Below are 23221 nucleotides of genomic sequence, written 5' to 3'. Positions count from 1 at the left end.
CAATTGTGCACCCGGTTGAGTGAGTTCAGCTGACGATTAATCCCGTGAAGTGCCAATTCGGCCTGGACACTATTGACTTTCTGGGACACAGGGCTACACCCCTCCCCGAGAAGGTTGAGGTGGTCTGGCACTTTGCCAAGCCACACACAGTAAAAGGGCTACAGAATTCGACAGTATGATAAACTTTTACTACAGGTTCATACCAGCAGCAGAATGCATCATGCGTTGATGGCAAGCAAGTTAAAGGACATTACCTGAGACGATGAATCTTCAAAGGCATTCCAGCATGCCAAAGACAAGCTCGCCAACACCACTCTCCTAGTCCATTCAGACCGGAGGCACCTACCACCCTGACAGTCGATGCCCCAGCACAACGGTTGGGGGCATACTGGAACAGCTCATTTAAGACCAATTGCAACCCCTGGCCTTTTTCAACAGACATCTCCATCCCCAGAGCTTAAATACAGCACTTTCAACCAAGAGCTATTGGCACTGTACCTGGCATTAAGACACTTTTGTTACTTTTTGGAATGTTGGCAATTCAAGGTCTTCACCAATCACAAGCCGCTGACCTTCGTCTTCCATAAGGTATTGGACCTGTGGTCATCCTGACAACGGAGACACTTGTCCTGCATGTCTGAATTTACCAAAGCCATTCAGTACATTGCAGGGAAAAGAAACGTGGTAGCCAATGCTCTGTCACACCCTGCGATCGAGTCAGTACACGCCTTGTCCCGGGGGTCAACTATGTGGCCCTCGCGTATAGGATGGCCGTCTCCGGTCTCAATGTGGAAGACATCCCCATCGGCCCAGGTAACCTGACACTGCTGTGCCACGTCTCTGCTGGCAATTCTTACCCCATCATTCTGGCTGCATGGAGGTTCCAGGTTTTCAACGCCATCCACAATTTGGCACATCTCGCAATCCAATCCACGATCAAAATGGTAGTTAGCAGGTTTGTCTGGCGTGACCTCCATAAGCAGGTCAGCCAGTGGGCCAAGACCTGCACGAACTGCCAGTCCTCCAAAGTGCAGATTCACACAAGGGCACCCACGCAGACTTTTGAACCAGCAGGGTGCAGGTTCATCCACGTACATATTGACATAGTGGGGAGAGATTCCTCTTGACTATAGTTGACCGCTCCACGAGGTGGCCTGAGCCGATGCCACCAGCTGATACCTCCACAGAAAGCTGCGCCAGGACACTCATTGATACATGGGTGTCCAGATTCAAGGTCCCAGAAGACCTAACCTCGGATAGGGGACCCTGGGCAGCACTGGCTAACTTCCTTGGGGCACAGCTCCACCACACCATGGCGTATCACCCTCAGGCCAATGGGTTGGTGGAGCAGTTTCACAGGCACCTCAAACACCTTGATGGCCCAGCTCAAGGGTCGCAACTGGGTGGTCCTGCTGGGGATTTGTATCACGTCGAAAGAGGACTTCAATGCCTCAGTGGAGGAGATGGTCTTCCATGCACCCGTAATCATTCCAGGGGAATTCCTGTCCCGCAATAAATGCCCGGAAGATCCTACAGCAACCCTCAAGAACATGCAGCGAAAATTGTGGTCCCTGGTCCAACGGCAATCCCCCATCACATGGCCAGCCCAAACATAACATCCTCAGGGACTTAACAACTTGTCAGCACACATTTGTGAGAAGGAGCGCACACAGGCCGCCCCTACAACAACACTACGAGGGGCTCTACAGGGTCATCGGAGACAATAGCTCCACCTTCGTACTCAACATTGGCAGTAAGGAGGAGACTTTTACTGTCGACCACCTGAAGGCAGCGTATCTGGGCTGAAATGGGCCAGTCTCCACTCCTCCCCGCAACGCAGGGGCAGATCACCCAAGTCAACGGACGATGGCCCTGTCGCCGGTTCTGGGGGGGGGGGGGGGGGGGATTCATGTAGCAGCCTGTGCCGGAGACTGGGACTGGCCCACAAAATTGCTGACGAATGTGGTGACCACGTGGACCTGGGGGTTACACCAATTATTGTACCAGGCGACCTCCCATATGGCCGGATGTTGGGGAGCTAGGATGGGAACGTCGACTAATCCCAAGCCGGTGCTCTGATGACGCAGGGCCTGACGTCAGCGCCTGGGGCCCATGTAAGTGCGACGGTCAGAGCAATAAACCAGTCTCGATTCCAAGGCTTTGGTCTGCGTGTCGTTCTTCTCCACGCTTGAGTAGCGCGAACGCTACAAACTGACAATAAATGGATCCTTGTTGGTAACACCACATTCCATGAACATATATAAAAGTTTGTTTCGCTTGATCTTGTTTACAAAACAAGTAATGCCTTTTTCAAACATTGATATCCATTGATGGCAAAAGTAATTTACATAACTTTTGTTTTATTTCCTTAATCAGATAATATGAAAAAAATCTGTCCCATATTTTAGAAGGTAGATTTCAATATAACAATTAAAAATGAGGTGGATAATATCTTCACAGAACCATGGAACACTACAGTACAGTACCAGGCCCTTCAGCCCATCTAGTCTGCTGAACTATTTTTCTGCCCAATCCCATTGACCTGGTCCATAGCCCCCTCCCCCCCACCACGTAATCCCTCCTATCCATGTGCCTATCCATATTTTACTTCATTTTCAAAATTAAGACAGCAATTAACTCTTCAGCTCGCACCACTTTCTATGAAGTAGTTCCTCCTAAACATCTGACCTTTCACCCTTAACCAATGTCCTCAGTGAGAAAAGCCTGCTTGCATTTACTGTATCTATACTCCTCATAATTTTGTGTACCTCTGTCAAATTTCCCCTCATTTTTCTACACGTCAGTGAATAAAGTCTTAATCTTTCCTTTTAACTCAGCTCCTCAAGTCCCAGCAATATTCTTGTAAATCTTATCTCTCTGAAGGAATTTGAAGCGCTGTTAAGAGAAGGCGCAGACTGAGACTAGCTAGCTTGTTCTTGTACAAATCCAGTATGAATTCAGTGTACCAAATGGTCATCTCCATGCATAACTTCTCTTTCTGTGACTAATCCCTAAGAAAGCCACTAAAGCCTGTCTACTGCTTTCAATTAAAAAAAACAGTTCAGTTCCTTTTCCCACCCCTTATTTAATCAATCTGGAGTCATCTTCCAATCCTTTTTGTTGCACATTTTTACTTATAAAATGAAAAAATTATCACAGGTACATTTGAATTTTTTTCTGAAAAGAGTGGCAAATTAATCTGATTTCAATCTTTTTAAATTTTTTTTCCTTCAGCTTTTATTTTCATTTTATGGTTCAGATTATAATGTTTTAAACCAAAAGAACAAGGTTAAATTGAGACATTCCTGAGTGTTTAACTGCTGGTCTACATTTTATTGTGAATGTTATGTATGAAGTGTTTTGGATTTATGAGATACTATGCTAAAGTAAAACCCCTATTATCTAAAATTCAAACAACCAGCAACCTCAAGCAACTGACAAAAAAAATACTAAAGTTTAAAATTGGAGCATTTCACCATTAGTTTGCCAATCCATGCTACACAGTCTCAAGCACCTGAAAAGTTCATTTACCCACATCCTAGTAATCCCCAAAGATGTCGGATACCAAGGATTTTTACTGTATTTTTATTAAAATATAGATTGAAATTAATTTGTATGTTTACTGTGTGATAGATGAAGACTAAAAATATCTGATCTGTATGTTGAGAGATAATAGATGTGATTGTGAATAATTAAGTTAAAAATGTGGTCAACAGTGCATCTTTCATTTTTCTCACTCATTTGATGAATGCATGTTATTTCATTTTCTATTTTGATTCTTTTGTTCTAGGCTTATGTGGAAGCCCAGAATAAATTAACGTTGCCATTTTTGGAGAAATGTCCAATAAGAGAAAAGTTCAAAGCACGAATGACAGAACTGTATGATTATCCAAAGTATAGCTGCCATTTTCGAAAAGGGAAAAGGTACTGATGAAAAATATTAAAATGCTTAATATTTTCTGTGCATGATTTTAAGCTATGTTTCAGAGTAAATTGAGATATATTTGATAATATTAGGCATTTTGTATTATGAGTCCAGAGGACCCCAAAACCCAGCAGCAATAGGTATTCAACACGACAAATTATTACTTAAATAAAAGTTCCTTTTAATTATCTTTAAACATGAAAACAGAATCACACTTTAACTTATCACTATTAACTTAACCTAACTTAACCCCCTTCTAATTCTAAGCACACATGCGTGTAATGTGTGTGTAAGTTCAGAAAAGTACTTTGATTCACAGTCCAATCTCACTTCTCATTCCTCCAAGTTCACTGGTTGCAGGAAATTCTTATACTGTGCACAGAATTTCACATTTATTTAGTTCACCAGGCTTTGGTGCTTGAAAGGTAAATGGTTACCACTCAGGAAGGTTCTTGTCGGTTTTCAGAGAGAGATTTGTGGTACACTAGTACCCACAACTGATTCCTTTTTAATCGGCCACTTCAATGTCTTGCTGAAGAAACTTGCCCCATCAAGGTTTTCCAAATGATAACCTCTTTCTTTCAGGTCCCCACGAGTTCCTTTTCTGTTTTCCTTATTTCAAGTGAAACATTATGCAGCCAGCCATCTCCTCTTGTATGGGCCACAAGGGCTTTGACCAGGCTGAACTAAGAACTCACAACCCGTCTTCAAAATGGGGATTTCCACAAGCTTTCCAGCTTGTCCTGTTCCAGTCCCAGCTGCTGCTGACTGTAAAACTGTAGAACTGATCTCTCTTTCTTTCTCTCTCTCTCTGTGAGAGAAAACCTGTTTGACTCTCTCATGATCCTCCTAGAACAGCAAGATCCACTCCAGACAGTCTGCGCCTCCGACAAGTTATTTCATCTGTTGCCTTTTTTTGTATTAACAATCCATTATGAATTCTCTTAGGGCACTCTCCAAAGCTTTTGCAAAGGCTCTGGGGCCGACATGTCTAGCATGAGCAGAGCTCCAGTATTTTAAATAAAATCTGTTTCAAAGTGTTTCTGTGACCCAATTTATCTTCAAAAAACTTATTTATGTACAATACAAACACAACATAATTTGTCACAGTATATTATAAATAATTTCTTGTTCTCAACAGGTTCTCAAATATAGAAAATATATAACCAAATGTTTGGCGAATTGAACTTCAGCAGCCAAAAACAAACTGCTGGGGTCAAAAAGCATCTGTGAAAGCAAAAGGATAGTTGACATTTCTGGACAAGACCTGCATGAGTCCTGATGCAGGGTCTCAACCCAAAACGTTGATGATCCCTTTGCCTGCACAGATGCTGCTTGAAATGCTGAGTTCATACATCAATTTGTTTTTTCTCCAGATTTCAGCAATATAAGTCTCTCTTGCACCTTCAGTTGAATGTTAATTTTGGATGTGAGTACCACATTTACAGATGAGGCTAACAAGGCTATCCCTAGTTGACCCAAAAGATTATCCTGTTGGGTTTGGAAATAATGGTTCCCTGCTATGGCTTATTTTTGTGCAACCTCAAGATTTTGTGGTATTGCAGAGTGCCTTCAAAAGACATTTGGATTCAATGTGGTTTTCTGGTCAAAGCAAGGCTGTTTAAATTTTTTCCTCTAGCTTGTCTACTGAAGGAAAGAACTTTTGAGTCTCAATTTTAGACTAAATGAATAATAATAAAACTTTAATCCCTCAGCATTGATTGCAATTTCCAGCATTAACTGTATAAAATATATATAGCTGGACAAAATATTTGGATAAGATTCTAATTGTGAAGATATACAGTAAGGCAGTGATGACATTGAGGCATGGTGCAGAATGGTGTGTCATGGTGCAGAATGGTGTGTCATGGTGCAGAATGGTGTGTCATGGTGCAGAATGGTGTGTCATGGTGCAGAATGGTGTGTCATGGTGCAGAATGGTGTGTCATGGTGCTGAATGGTGTGTCATGGTGCAGAATGGTGTGTCATGGTGCAGAATGGTGTGTCATGGTGCAGAATGGTGTGTCATGGTGCAGAATGGTGTGTCATGGTGCAGAATGGTGTGTCATGGTGCAGAATGGTGTGTCATGCGAAAAAAATGTCAATTTAAAGAAATACAGAGAAGTATAACATTGTGGATATTCCTTAAAACAAAATTATTTTTGCTGATATGGAAAATATTGGCTTGGTCATGTAGTTTAATCTTGAAAATAATATCTAAATATAAACAGTCTGCTGGCAGAAATGTAATTGTGAGCATTGAGGAAATCTAGGAGGCACTGAGCATTGTGTTTGAATGCTATTTGGCTATGGGACTGGAACCAGAGTACTGCAGACCAACATATTTTATTCCCTTGTTCAAAGAAGAGAATTTAATCTCATTGATCAGAAAATGTTCCGAAACATTGGTCAGTGACAGGATTAATTGTCACCTGGAGGAATATGTATTGTCAAGGGGGCATGGATTTGTCAAGAATATATCCTATTTAACCAATTTGATAAAAAGATTTTTAGAAGTAATTGATCATGTGCCACATAACAAGCTCTATCAACAAAATTAAAGCACATAGAAATTAAAATTATCTACGTAACAGACTTTAGAGAGTCAAGGTTGTTTTTATATTGTGGAAAGCACCCTTGTTTTCATAGTATTGTGGCTGTTGATTCTTTTGTTTTGCATTAATTCCTAAAGAAGTGCAGGAACAGAGGAACCTGTGAGTAAAAGTGCAGAAATCATTCAAAGTAGCAGGGCGGGCTAAGAAATGATGTTATAAGACCGAAACAATTCCAGGCTTCATCAGCAGAAACATGCAGTGAAGCCATATTGAACTTTTATAAACAAGCCTCAACTGGTCATTATATTACATTATAGGAATGATAAGAAAACATTTGAGAAGGTCCAGTAAAAGATTTGCAAGAATGATTCCTGAGATGAGAGATTATACTTAGAATTTTACACGTGAGGGGCTGGGACAGTCTTCTTTAGGTAAGAGAAGGCAGAAATGAGATTTCACAGAAGATGGACAGATAGGTAGTTGGTGGATGTATGGCTACAGATAAAATAGAAACAGAATTAAGAGTCACGTAAAGAACAATTATCTTACCCACTGTTTGAAATCTAGAATACATTGCCTGCAGATATGGTAGAGGTGGATTCAATTGTGGCAATCAAGTGGAGACTGGATGAATGTATAGTATAGAAAAAAATGCAAGCCTAGAAAGAAAGAGCCTGTGAGTGCAAGTAGAGGTTTGCTGTGGTAAAGGGTTGACACACACAATAATGGTCTTCTGTTTTAACCATCCTATGTCAAGTCACCTTCATTTATCATTCATACCATTGCTCACACTGTAAAGACGAGATAGTGTTTCTCCAGGACCATGGAGCATATTTACATAAATATAAGTTAGAATAGAAGTTAAATGCATTGAAATGTTAAAACTTACACAGTAGATATCCACATACACTGTCTACATATGTTCTGGGAATTCAGGAGCCTGATGTCTTGGGAAAATACTGTTGCCCAATCTGGATGTAATGACCTAAGTACTACGGTGCCTCCTACCAGATGGCAGAAGGGAGAACAGTTTACTTGAGGGGTGTGTGGAGTCCTTCACAATGTTTATTGCCTTTTGCCTCCATTGAGTGTTGTCTACCATCTTCATGGTAGGAATAGAGCTCCCAATGATCTTTTCCGCTGACTTCACGATCCTCTGCAGGTTCCTGCAGTCCAAAGTGGTACAGCTTCCAAACCAGGTGAAGCAGTTGCACAGGATGCTCTCGATACATCCTCTGTTGAATGTAGTGTGGATAGAGAGTGGGAGTTGAACTTGTCTCAGCCTTCACAGCAAGTAGAGGCGCTGCTAGGCTTTCTTGGCTATGGAGCTAGTATAAAGGGACCAGGTGAGATTCTCCGCCAAGTGCACTCCAAGGACTCCAAGGAACTTGATACACTTAAAGACCTCAACGGGTGAAATGCCAATGGTCAGTGTAGTGTTGTCTCCCGGCTCTCTTGAAGTCGACCACCATCTCTTTTGATTTATTAATGTTCAGATACAGGTTGTTGGCTCTGCACTAGCACCTCATCTCTGTATGCTGAATCCTTATTCTTATAATAAGGTCCACCAAGGTCATGTCATCAGCAATTTGATGATATGGTTCGAGCTGTGTCTAGCTGCACAGTTGTGGGTCAGCAGAGTGAACAGCAGTGGACTGAGCATATAGCCCTGGGGGTTCTCCTTGCTCAGAGTGATTGTCTTGGAAGTGCCGTTACTGATCTGGACTGCTTGAGGTCTACCCGACAGAAAGTCAAGAATCCAGTTTGCAGAGGGAGGTGTTATATGAATATCTTATGCCTTAATTCTTCTATTCCAATCTTAAGAGGCCTAAAAAAACAGAGTTTGGGTACGCCCCAACTAAAGGCCTGAAACTAGTATGTATCTAAGCTGCAAACTTATTTCGTTGCACATTTCTGAAATAGTTGATTGCACTCTCGTTTTCAATTTGTATGGAATCTACATAATAATCTAATATTAAATATCTCATAAGTTGGCAATTCCTTTTCTAATGAAGGATCATTGACCTCAAATCTTTAACTCTTTTTCTTTCTATAGAGTTTTTTCTAGCATTTGAGGTTTCCTTTCCAGCATTCAGTTACAGACCAGCACTTAAATATGCTTTTGAGAGAACTCTCCTTACTCTAAAACAGTAGTGTATCAACTATTATATCTTCGTTTACAGTATCACAAAATTCATTTACGTTGCATGTTATGAAAGGGGTTTTTTCTCCAGTTAGATATTCCAAGTATATTATTTTTCAAAGCATTTTACAGCTATTTTGTAGCACTCTTGTTTGCTGAATAACAGGTAGCAACGAGTCAGAATGGGTAGCACATTGCTGTTACAGCACCAGCGTTTGGATCCAGGGTTCGAATGCTGCCTTCTTTGTAAGGAGTTTAGACGTTCTCCCTATGTCTGCATGGGTTTTCTCCAAGGGGTCCTCCCACCCTTCAGAAAACTTAACGGGGCTGTAGGTTAATTGGGCTTGTTGTTCAAAATGGCCTGTTACTGTGCTGTATGTCTAAATTAATTTCTTTTTTAAAAAAAAATTAGAATATTGAATGGCGATCAAAAATTTGGTTGTGGTGTTCTCAGTGTCATCAGATCAAGGAACTGATAATGGCCTTTAAGAAGGGGAAGCCGTGCAACCATACATCTGGCTTTGATGGGATGGCATTGGAATGATTTATTAGCTTCAAGTTTCTGGGTATCACAGATTGGAGGACCTCTCTTGAGGCCAACACATGAAAACAGTACCTCTACTTTCTAAAGCATTTAAGGAGATTTGGCATTTTGTCTAATACTCAATCTAACTTACAATAGGTGTACTATGGATTGTATCATGACCTGCTTTAAAAACCTGAGTACCCAGGAACGCTGAAGGGTGCAGAAAATGACAGATATAGCACCAATTTCAGTCTATTGTAGACATCTGGATCAGACCTTTTTTTCATAGAACACTACAGCACATAAACCAGCCTCTTTGGCCCTTCTAGTCTGTACCGAACCATTTTTATGCCTGTCCCACTGACTTGCACCCAATAGCCCTCTATAATTTTCCCATCCATGTACCTGTCCAAATTCTTTTTAAATGTTAAAATTGAGCCTATATTCACCACCTCAGCTGGCAGCTCGTTCCACACTCCCATCACTCTGTGTGAAGAAGTTCCCCCTCATGTTCCCCTTAAACGTTTCCTCTTTCACTCTTAATCCATGTCCTCTGGTTTGTATCTCACCTACCCTCAGTGGAAAAGCCTATCTACAATTACTCTGTCTATCCCCCTCATAATTTTAAATACCTCTATCAAACCTCCCTCATTCTTCTACACTGCAGAGAATAAAGACCTAACCTGTTTAACCTATCCCTGTAACTCAGTTCCTGAAAAGAATAACATCTCATTGTTTGTGTCATCACAAGGACATACCTCTTAGAAATTCGTATTGCTGTGTTTTTTTTACACACAAGGGAGATCTAATCATTCTATGGATCATTTTTAGTGTACCTTTGCTCCATGAATTTCAAAGTAGATCTCTCCATAACTTTGATATACAGTAGTTACCCTTAAACTCAGCAGTCTTTTAGATTTGTATACCGTTTATGCATGGATGCATTCTGCTAGTTATAAATTCATGAATTAAAATTTTTTTTCATTGATTTGCATGATTCAGAAAGTCAAAATGCCTGTCATGACCCCTGAACCGTCGTTACTGGATTTCATCAGTAGGTGTATAGAAGACTGCATGACCAAGAATTCCCCAATCGGAAACTAATCAATAAAAGAATGTGAATTTCTTAATACAAACTCAATTCATTACTAATCTTTCTAATTTTAAATATCTCATAGGTCTGAGTTTCCTTTTCTAACCCTCTATTAATCGCTCCCTACAATAGGTCGTAGATCCCACCTGTTTCAAGAATGCCATTATCATACCAAAGAAAAGCATATTTGGCCTAAATAATAACTGACTTATGGCTCCAACATCCACTATCGTGAAATACTTCAAGTATTTGATGCATTATCTCTACCTCCCAGCAGCCTTGCCCCTCTTCAATTTGCTTACTGTCCAAAAGAGTCCACAGGTGCCATCTCCCTGGCCCTTCACTTTGCCTTGGAACACCTAGACACCATGGACACCTATGTCAGGCTACTAGTCATTGACCACAGCTCTGCCTTCAATATGAGCACTCGCCCCCAAGCTTCAGGATCTTGGCCTCAGCAACTCTTTTCTAACTGACCATAATTAGGTAGCGTTGTCTCTTTTGTAATCATACTCAATACCAGCAGTCTTCAGGGATGTGCAGTCAGCCCTCTAATTTACTCTCACTACGTCCACAACCTTGCAGCCAAATGCAGTTCCAACTCCAGCTTAAAGTGGAGGGCAGCATGTTCAGCCTAGCGGTTTGAGCTATGCTGTGACAGCATCAGCTACCCGGGTTCGAATCTGGCAATGTTTGAAAGAAGTTTCCTCTGGGTGCTCCGGCTTCCTCTCATCCTTCAAAAAAAAATGTACGGGGTTTGTACGTTAATTAGGGTATTTCGACAGCATGGAGTTGTGGGCCAGAAGGGCCTATTACTGTGCTAAATTCAAATGTTAAAATATGCTGATGACTCCACAATAATGCAGAACTGGTGCTGGAGTGAAGAGAGTGGATAGCTTCAAATTCCTCAGAGTGCATATTTGCAATGACGTGACCAGAATCAACCACATTGACGTGAAAGTCAAGCAAACTTGCCAATGCCTCTTTCTCCTCAGAAGACTGAGGAAGTTTGGCATGTCCCTCATGTTCATGTTCATTAACAATTTCTATTGAAATGAAAGCATTGTGGTCAGTACAGACAATGTGGGCCAAAGAGTCTGTGCTGTATGATACTATGAAGGGCAGTATACAGATATACTATGCTGAAAGATTGGGCACACCATATCCAATCCCTAATTTTTATGCCAGATGTGGTGTAATGGGCTCCTCAGCTGAGTATCTAAGTAATATTATAGATAGAAGCCCATGTGGATTTGTCCAGTGTGCGATTAAAAAGGCATCCTATGAAAGTTTAATAATAGATGGGTATGTTGTAAAAATTGCCAACAATTCTACTTTAATGTGTACATTTAACAAATTTTGTCCTCTAGTTTTTTCTTCAAGCAATCAGGTAGGAGGAGTCACGTGATGGAGTAGTGGCCGGACGGTGAACTCCAGCCCTCTCCAGAAAAGTCAGAAAAAACAAAGGAAAACACAAAGGCACAGAAATAAAAGTTAAAGAAAAGTGAGTATAAAGGTGGAAAGAAGATGGCGACAAAAAAGAAAAATCGAAATCAACGGTAAGAAGAGAGGAAGAGAAGACAACGGAGGAAGAAGGAGAAGGCCTTACCTGTTTGAAGAGGCCCGCGGTGGAGAGAGAAACTCGCTCCCTCAGGTCGGTAGAAATTGGACTACAAAAATGGCTCGCTGAGCCGAGTAAAAGTGCGCAACCGCGCATGAAAAAAAACACACCGATGGGAGGGGTGACCAGCTGGGGAGTCGATCTCCACAGCCGGCAACAACAGCTGCAGAACATCTGCAGCAAGAAGAGAACACAGAAGACAATGGAAACAAGAAAGAAGAGAAGGGCAACAAAGAAACAACAGATGGCCAACCCAGAGGAAGAAGAGGAAGAGTACAGTGAAATAGAAGAAGAAGGGAAAGGCAAGATAAAGGATTTACTTTCTCTTATTAAAGAATACATGGAGTCATTTAAAGAATGGCAAACACAGGAATTTAATGATTTAAGAAGAAGAATAAACAACACAGAAGAGAAAATGAATAAAATAGATATGACCTTAACAGAAATGGGAAAGAAAATGGACAAGATGGAAGAGCGGGCAGTAGCAGCAGAAATGGAGGTAGAGGACTTAAAAAAGAAATTAGAGGAATCTAATAAAAAAGCTACAGAGACACAAGAACTGTTAGCTCAGAAAATAGATATAATGGAAAATTATAACAGAAGAAATAACATAAAGATAGTGGGCCTTAAGGAAGATGAAGGCAAGAATATGAGAGAGTTTATAAAAGATTGGATCCCTAGGATCCTAGGATGTCCAGAACTACAGCAAGAAATGGAAATAGAAAGGGCACATAGAGCATTGGCCTTTAAACCACAACCACAACAAAAACCAAGATCTATTTTAATAAAATTCCTAAGATATACTACAAGAGAAAAGGTACTGGAGAAGACAATGGAAAAAGTAAGAGAGGGCAACAAGCCACTGGAGTATAAAGGGCAAAAAATCTTCATTTATCCAGATATAAGTTTTGAACTCCTAAAGAAGAGAAAGGAGTTCAATACAGCAAAGGCGATTTTATGGAAGAAAGGGTATAAATTTATACTAAAGCATCCAGCGGTATGGAAAATATTTATTCCAGGACAACAAAACAGACTATTCTTGGATCCAGAAGAAGCACGAAAATTTGCAGAACAATTACAAAATAGACTGAGGGATGAAGACGTGTAATGAGAGTAAAAATGATCACGATTGATATGTATGTGGGTAAAGAGGTATAAGAGTGTATAGGTATAATGTGCATACGTGAATGTATCCGTATTTAGAGGAAAATATAGATAGTATAGACAAGAATTAATAAGGGAAGGTAATGGAATAGAGAGAATAAGGAGGGAATTAAAAGAGTGACCTTTGTTACATATGAAAAGTGAAATCTTTTCTGGGGGGGGGCTGGGTGGGGGGGAGTTGCGGTCACTGCAAAATCAGTTACGCTTGCGAGTGAATTCGCAAACCCAAATGGAGAGGGGAGATGTGGTTGTCCGACAAGGGATAAAGGACAACTCAGGAGGGGAAGGGGAGATTGGGGCTAAAGAAGTTATAAATAGGAGAATAAGGAAAATGTTTGATGTTTTAGGAATGTGGTCTTATAAAGGGTTTAAAATAAGAAAACAGAAATGGAAAAGGAGGAAAGGTAATGATGGAAAAACGGAAAGGGAAGATAAACAAAGTATAAAATGGCTACGTTGAACTATATGACTTTAAATATTAATGGAATACATAACCAAATTAAAAGGAAAAAACTGCTAAATTTGCTGAAAAAAGAAAAAATTGATATAGCATTTGTCCAAGAAACACACCTAACTGAATTGGAGCACAAGAAATTAAAGAGAGATTGGGTAGGACATGTAACAGCAGCATCGTATAATTCAAAAGCAAGAGGAGTGGCTATATTAATTAGTAAAAATGTGCCATTTAAAATAGAAGAGGAAATAATAGATCCAGCAGGGAGATATGTAATGATAAAATGTCAGATATATTCGGAGTTTTGGAATCTAGTCAATGTATATTCACCTAACGAAGAAGATCAAAAGTTTATGCAAGATATCTTTTTGAAGGTAGCTAATACGCAAGGGAACATACTAATAGGAGGGGATTTCAACCTGAATTTGGATTCAAATATGGATAAAACTGGGAAAAAAATTAACAGAAGGAACAAAGTAACCAAATTTATAATTAAATCAATGCAAGAAATGCAACTTTTGGATATATGGAGGAAACAAAACCCAAAAGAAAAGGAATATTCATATTACTCGGCTAGACATAAAACATACTCAAGAATAGACCTATTTTTGTTATCAGCTAGTATGCAAGATAGAGTAAGAAAAACAGAATATAAAGCTAGAATACTATCGGACCATTCACCCTTAATATTGACAGTAAAGCTAGAGGACATCCCTCCAAGAATGAATAGATGGAGATTAAACCCCATGCTACTTAAAAGACAGGATTTTAGAGAATTTATTGAAAAACAATTAAAAATGTATTTTGAAATAAATACGGAATCAGTGGAAGATAAGTTTATACTATGGGATGCAATGAAAGCATTCATTAGAGGGCAAATAATAAGTTATGTAACCAAGATGAAGAAGGACTATAATCAGGAAACAGAGCAGTTGGAAAGGGAAATAGTAAATATAGAAAAAAAATTAGCAATGAAGGAAGATACAACTAAAAGAAGAGAATTGGCGGATAAAAAAATAAAATATGAAACATTACAAACATATAAGGTAGAGAAGAATATAATGAAGACAAAACAGAAATATTATGAACTGGGTGAAAAACCGCACAAAATCCTAGCATGGCAGCTTAAGACAGAACAAGCTAAGAAAATGGTATTGGCATCAAGGAAAAAAGACAAACAAATTACATATAATCCAAAAGAAATTAAGGAAAACTTTAGAGAATTCTATGAACAATTATACCGAACTGAAAACGAAGGGAAAGAAGGGAAAATAGATGAATTTTTGACTAAAATTGAACTACCAAAACTACAAATAGAGGAACAAAATAAATTAACAGAACCAATTGGAACAGTAGAAATACAAGAGATAATAAAAAAATTACCAAATAATAAGACACCAGGAGAGGATGGATTTCCAATAGAATTCTACAAAACATTTAAAGACTTATTAATTCCGCCCCTCCTGGATGTAATCAACCAGATTGATGAAACACAAAACTTACCAGATTCATGTAAAACAGCAATAATTACAGTAATACTAAAACAAGGGAAAGATCCACTCTCACCAGCGTCATATAGACCAATATCTTTACTAAACACAGATTATAAGATAATAGCTAAACTATTAGCAAACAGATTAGCAGAGCAGGTACCGAAAATGGTAAATTTAGACCAAACTGGATTTATCAAAAAAAGATGCACAACAGACAATATTTGTAAATTTATTAACTTAATTCATGCAGTAGAAGGAAATAAAGCACCTGCAGTAGCAGTTGCTTTAGACGCAGAGAAGGCCTTCGACAGAGTAGAATGGAATTATTTGTTCAAAGTATTGCAAAAATTCAGTTTACCGGAGAAGTATATTAATTGGATTAAAGCATTATATAAGGGACCGTTAGCGAAAGTGACAGTAAATGGACATGTATCAAAGCAATTTAACTTAAGCAGGTCAACGCGGCAGGGATGCCCACTATCACCTTTATTGTTTGCGTTAGCTATAGAACCACTAGCAGAATTGATAAGAATAGATAATAATATAAAAGGAATAAAAATAAAAGACAAGGAATATAAATTCAGTCTATTTGCGGATGATGTTATAGTGTACTTAACAGAACCAGAACTATCAATAAAAGAATTATACAAGAAATTGAAGGAATATGGAGAAGTGTCGGGTTACAAGATAAACGTAAATAAAAGTGAAGCAATGCCTATGAATAATGCGGATTTCTCAAAATTTAAGAAGGAATCTCCATTTAGATGGCAAATGCAGGCAATAAGATACCTAGGTGTACAAATAAACAAAAATCTCGGCCAATTATATAAGCTCAATTATTATCCACTAATGAAAAAATTACAGGACGATTTAGAGCATTGGAAAGATTTACCACTAACACTAATAGGAAGGATAAACTGTATTAAAATGAACATTTTTCCAAGGATATTATACTTATTTCAGGCATTGCCAATACAACTGACAGAAAAATTCTTCAAAGAGTTAAAGAAAATAATAAGGAAATTTTTATGGAGAGGGGGGAAACCGAGGATAGCACTAGATAAATTAACAGAATGGTATAAACAAGGAGGCTTACAATTGCCAAACTTTAAAAATTATTATAGAGCCGCACAATTAAGATACCTATCAGATTTTTATCAAACAAGGGAAAAACCAGACTGGACGAGATTAGAATTAGATAAAATAGGGGAAAAGATACCTGAACACATATTATATAAATGGGATGAAAAATTGGTACAACATAGAACTTCTCCAGTATTACATCAATTCCTCAATGTTTGGAAGAAGATTCATGTAGAAAGAAATAAAACAAATTATCAATTACCAAAACTAATATTGACGCAAAATAAGTTACTCCCTTTTACAATAGATAACCTTTCCTTTAGAGAATGGGAAAAAAAAGGGATTAAACGAATAGAAAATTGTTTTTCAGGAAGTAGATTCTTATCCTTTGAACAAATGAGAGATAAGTACAATATAACGGGAGATACAGCGCTGGCATATTACCAATTGAGATCCTACTTGAAGGATAAATTAGGAAGCAGTTTGAGTTTGCCAGAGGGAAGTAACCTTGAATATGTGATTACAGATACAATGTTAATCAAAATATTTATAACAAATATGTATATTAAACTGCAAGAAAAGGAGAATGAGGAAACAAATGGTAAAACTAAACAAAAATGGGAACAAGATTTAAATATAAAGATAAAAAAGGAAACATGGGAGAAATTATGTTCTGGAACGATGAGAAATACAATAAATACGAGACTACGTATGATACAATGTAACTGGTTACACAGACTATACATTACACCTCAAAAGTTAAATAAATGGGACCCAACAGTATCTGATAGATGTTTTCGATGTAAAAAAGAAATGGGAACAACAATTCATGCAATCTGGACATGTGAGAAAGAAAAATTTTGGGAAGATCTCAATCAGATATTAAATAAAATAACAGAAAACAATATACCAAAGAATCCAGAGATCTTTCTCCTAAGTAACATAAAAAACAAAGAATTTGGAATTGATTTGGAGGATGCACAAAAAAGATTTGTTAAGATATCTCTAGCCGTAGCAAAAAAATGTATTATGTCAACCTGGAAATTGGAAGATAATCTGAAAATACAACAATGGTATATAGAAATGAATAAATGTATTCCATTAGAAAAAATTACATATAGTTTAAGAAATAATATTGAAATATTCGAACAAATATGGGAGCCTTACATTAAATACAATAGCGAAAACCTACCGGGGACAATCATTACCTAAGTTGATGGAAGGAGAAGGAAAGAAAAGAATGGACTCAGTAGAATTTCTGGTGTATTTTTGTTGAATGACAACATTGTCTGACTGATTTAATGTAACCTAGACTGTATACCTAAAATGGATGGGGGGGGGGGGGGTGGGTGGGTGGCTTGGGAGGAGGGAGTGGGGGGGGAGAAAAAGTCACTGTATATATGTGAAAAAGAAAAAGTGTATCATGGCTAATGTGATTTATGGTGTGAAAAATAAAAAAAAAGCGATCAGGTAACAGCAAAACAAGAATTTTAGAAAGATCACATCACGTGCTGTGTTCCTGTAGCTATTAAGACACACAAGTAATATATTTATATGGCTGGATTGGAATGGTGGGTTTCCATCTCATTGTAGCCAGTGATTGAGTTTATTTCTAGAATAATGCAATGGAAAAAAAGTACATTGAATCAGCTAAATACAAAATGAGTATATTTTAAAATGAGTACAATTTGGATATATTCTGCATATAGTGAACCGGAGTGGACTCGAAAGGCCGATGTGGCCTGTTTCCACTCCGTAAATGGTTATATGGTTATAATTGAAAACATTACTATTTCAATTAAAAATTTTTTTTAATGTTTTTGAACATAGACACTGAATTGCAAATCAAATGTCTTTTAAAAGTATGGAACTCGCTCTCAAGGCCTCCAGGGTAGTCTGAAGACCAACCAGCTAACACTCAGCTCATAAATTTTTCTGCTTCATTGGATGGCCACAGGAGTAACCCTTCCAGTGCATTAAGATTATTAGCTCATCCCGTGTTTCTTATTCTTCTCACATGCACCTCTAAACTTTGATATTAAAATGTTTTCACCATTGGGAGAATCCTGAACAAGGGGCCATTTCTATAAAATAAGGAGCAAATAATTTAAAATTGAAGTTAGTATAAATTTCTGGTCACTCTTTCAGTATCTGTCAATTTTATACACCCACTGAGTCACTCGTGTCCAAGGAAAACAAACCCTGCTTTTCCAGGGTTATATTTACTGAAATATTCCAGATTCACTCTGTGTCTGTCCAAAGAAATCAACTCTTTCTTTGTAGAATAGTGTTCATTATTTCTTTCACCTTCATTGCAGAGGGTGAAATAGTTGTGTTCGTATTTTCAGAACTTTATTACATTGACAATTACTAATTCCCCAGATGTGCCTTGAGGGCTATTGTTATGCCAAAAATGTCCTATTATTAACAAGAACTGATCAAGTCCATTTGTTTGTTCCCAGTTCTTTATTACTATTAATAATCCATCTGAAGTAATTAAGGAAAAATACAGAGGTTATTTTGTGACAGCTGAGTTCTAGTTTATTGTCATCTGAATTTGACTTCTCCATAAATTTTGCAGGTATTTTCATTTCTTCAACACTGGACTGCAGAACCAAAGCGTGATGTATGTCCAGAGTTCACTCGATGATGACCCTCAGGTTTTCCTTGATCCCAACAAATTCTCAGATGATGGAACTGTGGCTTTAAGAGGTTAGCATTAAAATACATCTGAAATAGATTGATTTATTTTGCTGCTTATTTTTCTAAAAAAAATCACAAAGTGAATATTTAATATTTGGTTAAATTAACATTTACAATTATTCTCATAAACTAATTATTTTGAAAGCTTGTGGTCTTCTTTTTAATTAATAACTTTTAAGAAAAATAAACCATTGTATATATTATATGCAGTAGCTCCTTTCAAGGACATTGCTGAGAGTCTTCTGAGTTAAATAGTTATCTTGCAAGTATCAAATTTCGACCTTGCACTGTTTTGCTTTTGTAATAATTTTAGTGTGATGTATTGCAGGTCAAGTTCATTGTGGTAGATGTTGAGAAGAGTGTGATTCTTGTCAATTTCTTGCTGACCTTGGTTTAAATGATCTAGTCTCTGACAATAGTGAGTGGCATGATGGTACAGTGAAAGAGCTGCTGCCACACAGCTTCAGTAATCCAGAGTAAATCCTGACCTCTGGTGCTATCTGATAAGAGTTTGCTTGTGATTCCTGTGACTGTGTGGGGTTCCTCTGATGTCCTGGTTTCCTCCTAGATGTGCATGTTATGTTAGTTAGCCTCAGTAAATTGCCCCTGGTATATAGGTGGTAGAACCTAGGGGAAGTAATTGGGAATGTGAGAAGGACATAGACATGGTTTGAAAGGCCTCTTTTCAAGCTCAATGATTCCGACACTTGCATTTGCACAGACTTTTGGATCAAGCTTCAAATCCTAATAAATGAGTGCATGAACCATGTGTGAAAATGAATTTGCACTTCTTCAAAAGAAAGGCACTCTCCTACCAGCTCTTCTGTACAATGCTAACAATAAAGCCTCTGGGGGAAAAAATGGCCTTGCTTCCTACATCTCAGGCATCACTCAACACAGGTAGATGTTCATGATAGCATACATAAATGCCTTGTGAACCAACACAGCATTTTTGCTGTCTGAGGAAAAGATCATCAAAACTTCAAGCCCAGAATAAAGCTAATGGTCCAATAGGCAGCAGTTGTTCCTGATCACCTCCACTGAGATGCACATTTCCTGTAGTCCACTGGAGAGACACCATCAATGCTATCTTTGCAAATTCACTGACAAAATAAGCAAGCCAGTAATAATGTTCTCTCTGTGCTTCTCTTAATACAAGTTCCAATCTCTGGAGTTCTGCAAATTAGACATTTTGGAAGATTGACAACAGTATGATTCAGTAAAAGGGAGATGATTTGGGCTTTCTTTTTGTGGATGGTTTATTTCCTAATACAGTAGAATCCCTGTTTTCCAGAATTCAAACAACTGGCGGAAAATAAATAGGTAAAAAAATACAAAGGCTTAAATTTGAAGCCCCCAAGTGGTTAGTTTGCCAATCACACAACACTCAATCTCAAGTAACTGGCAAATGCACTTAACAGATCTATCAATCCCCATAGGTGCCAGATACCGGGTTTTTTTTAAACTGTATTTAGTTAATGAGCAAACAAGCACTGGATGTGACCTTTAGCTTGCAAGCCATTGTGAACTGTGCCTGGCAGTACAGTTTTATTAATGGTAGATGAAACTCAACTCTCCACCGTATCATTCTTGGCCTTCTGATACAAGGGTTATTGATGAAGTAGTTTAATGAGTTTGGCCAATGAATATTGCCAACTTTGATATATTTTCATTTGTGTGCTTTCACTTGCGCATTAATTTACATGTTAACTACTGTTTTGCACATTACAGACCTTGCACATTTCTTTTAATTATTGCCAAACATAATTTTGTATTTTTTCTGGAAGTCGTTCTTAACCATCAATTAAACTCTCATTGGCCTTCTGTGTTCGAGACAATTAAAAACTAAAGGGCGCTGGGCCCCAAGAGGTTTTGTATACTTTGTTGCTTCTAATGGACCATTGTGCAAATAAAGTTTTGCCATGCTCCACAGTGAACAGAGTCCTTGAAATAAAGGCAAGGCTCTATCTTCAAATGTGTTCATTTGTGGTAACTGCTCTCATGACAGATCTATCATTTTATTTGATTAATGTTAGGACAAGTAGGTTAATGTCTTGTTATATTTTCACACCATCAAAATTCAGTCTATATATTCATCTGTGACACTTTTCAAGCTTGCTTAGTAGTAATTCTTCCAAGCTGATTTTTGTTTTTTTTGATGGATGCTGAAATCTTCATTGTTTATTTTGGGCATCTGCTTCCTTCAGAAGTTTTCTTTAAAAAAATATATTCACAAAATGTTGACTCATCTGATAACACCAGCATTCCTTCCTTCCATCCTCCCTGACCGTCACCCAAAATCTTCCCCTGCCATCAATTCAAAATTAGGATTGAACTAAGGAAACTTTCAAAAGTCAATCACAATTTCAGGTCTGAAGGTGCATGAAGGTGAGACTGTTCTAATTAGAGATGTGCTTATTATTCTGTTGAGGATGATCCGTTTTAATTTCTTAACATTGATTTTGCCAAAGTAATAAAGGTTCCTAAATCCATGTTAACCTGTTGCATCATGATGTGCATTCACCTTTACTATGTTCTATCCTTCATGTGTTATTAATTAGCTGGTGATGATAATGTCTCTGGGATATTTCAAGACAACCTTATCTCTGAAAAGTGGAACAGTTATCCAAATTTAGGTACCAGCCCATGATGTTTGATCCCTTTATTGTGATCTTGATCTCAGATAGATCACGCTTTTGAGATTTTAAACTTGAAGGAGCGCAAACCAAATGTAATATTATTTCCTCACTTTGAACTCCTCTGAGATTAACAAAAACAAATGGAACATTTACATTTGAATGCTTTTTGTCCCTTTTGTACTGTTTAGATATTTCTATTTAGACACATATTTGTCGTGGTAACATCATGTTCTGACCAATAGTATTCACTTCTTCCTTTGTCAACTGCAAATAAAGGAAAAGCTCTATTCTTATTAAGTTATTAATATACATGGTGAGAAGCTGATGCCAAATGTAATGATGACAGATCAGAAGTGGAGCAAGCCAGCTGTCTATGGTCGGGAAAATTAACCTCAGTAGTATAAGGGTGGGTACTCTGCCACTTTTCATTATGTCAAGTGATTGCCAAATTAGAACTAATTGATGCAGCATTTGAGAGGATTATTTTTGATACATGTTTAAGCAGAATGACTTCAGTGATTTGAAAACTTCAGCCACAAAAGAATGAAAATATTCACCTTTTGGTTGATAATATTAAGCAGTTTTGAAACTACTTTTTCAATGAAACTGCTCTTTATAAGATTTCAGCCTTGTAGTTGTGTCTTCTCTTCTTAGATTATCCCACTGTAGGAAACAGGCTATCACTATTCACTTTATCTATGCCCCTCATCATTTTAAGGATGTCAAGTTCCTACACTTGAAGACAGGCCTAGTTTTTGCAGTCTCCTTATGATAACTCACCTTCCCTAATCCTGGCAAAAATTTAATAACTCTCTTTCAATTTTGTAATATCCTTCCTACAGCTAAATGCCCAAAACTGCACAAAATTTGACATCCCAATGCTTTTATTCAGTACCCTGACCAATAAAGGCAAGTGTCCCAAACATTCTCTTAACTACTCTGACCACTTATGCTCCCATCTTTAAAGAACTATTTAGTTACACCCCTCGGTCCTTCTATTCTTTAACACTCTCTTTGGCCCTACTATTACTATTACCAGAGTATTTTCTACCCTGGTTTTACTTTCTCAAATGTAGCACCTTTCACTTCTCCAAGTTGAACTACTCACTCTCTCTCTCCTGTAATTGAACCATTTTTTTTTTAATCCAGAAAAACACAGAAAAGAGTTGAGATCTTGAGTAGAGCTCAGCAGGTCAAATACTATCCATGGATAGAAATGGTCAATGAATGTTACGGGTCTTGAACCCTTTATCAAGATAAAAATGTAAGATTACATATATAAAGGGGGAAAGAAGCTGGCTGGTTTATATCTCTTCCCATCCTGTCCCTTAAGGACACCATCCCTTTCTTTCAATTCCTTCACCTCCATCATATCTGCTGCATGGATGACGCCTTCCACATCAGGACATTTGAAATGTTCTCTTTAATTCCCCACTCCAGTCATCAAAAATGCCGCCCCTATATCTCCATTTCTTCTACTTTTGCCCTTTCCCCACGTCCCTCCAGGCAGAATAATGACAGAGACCTTCTGGTCCTCACTTTCCACTGCACCAGCCTCCGTACTTGACACATTATTGTTACGAGCCCAAAGGATGCCAAAACCCAGCAGCAATGGGCATTCACCACGACAATGGTTACTTAAACAGAAATTGTTTTTCATTATCTTTAAACATGAAAACAGAATCAAATTTGCAGTTCAGAAGTAATTATGAAACATTTTTAGTGTCCATCTTCTGGACACAAATGACGCTGCCCCTCTTTTCTTAAAAGAGCAGTCAGAAATGGTCTTACTTATTTAAAAGCCATTTATGTGGGTATCTCC

The 23221-nt window shown here is 38.2% G+C and overlaps 1 protein-coding gene across 1 annotated transcript in view; it reads left to right on the top strand.

Annotated features, from left to right (window-relative positions):
• The window catches only part of LOC138737042 (prolyl endopeptidase-like), a gene marked incomplete at its 5' end in the record, with an annotated part of 185595 nt that overhangs the window by 29888 nt on the left and 132486 nt on the right, over window positions 1-23221 (top strand). Inside the window, 2 exons of the mRNA XM_069887466.1 lie at window positions 3791-3924; window positions 18639-18769. Of these exons, the coding sequence (XP_069743567.1) occupies window positions 3791-3924; window positions 18639-18769 (265 nt within the window). The remainder of the gene's footprint in view (window positions 1-3790; window positions 3925-18638; window positions 18770-23221) is intronic.

Source organism: Narcine bancroftii, chromosome 6 (assembly GCF_036971445.1).
Source record: "Narcine bancroftii isolate sNarBan1 chromosome 6, sNarBan1.hap1, whole genome shotgun sequence".
NCBI lineage: Eukaryota > Metazoa > Chordata > Chondrichthyes > Torpediniformes > Narcinidae > Narcine > Narcine bancroftii.
The sequence above is the reverse complement of the archived record's forward strand: the minus strand, read 5'-3'. Positions and strand labels throughout refer to the sequence as shown.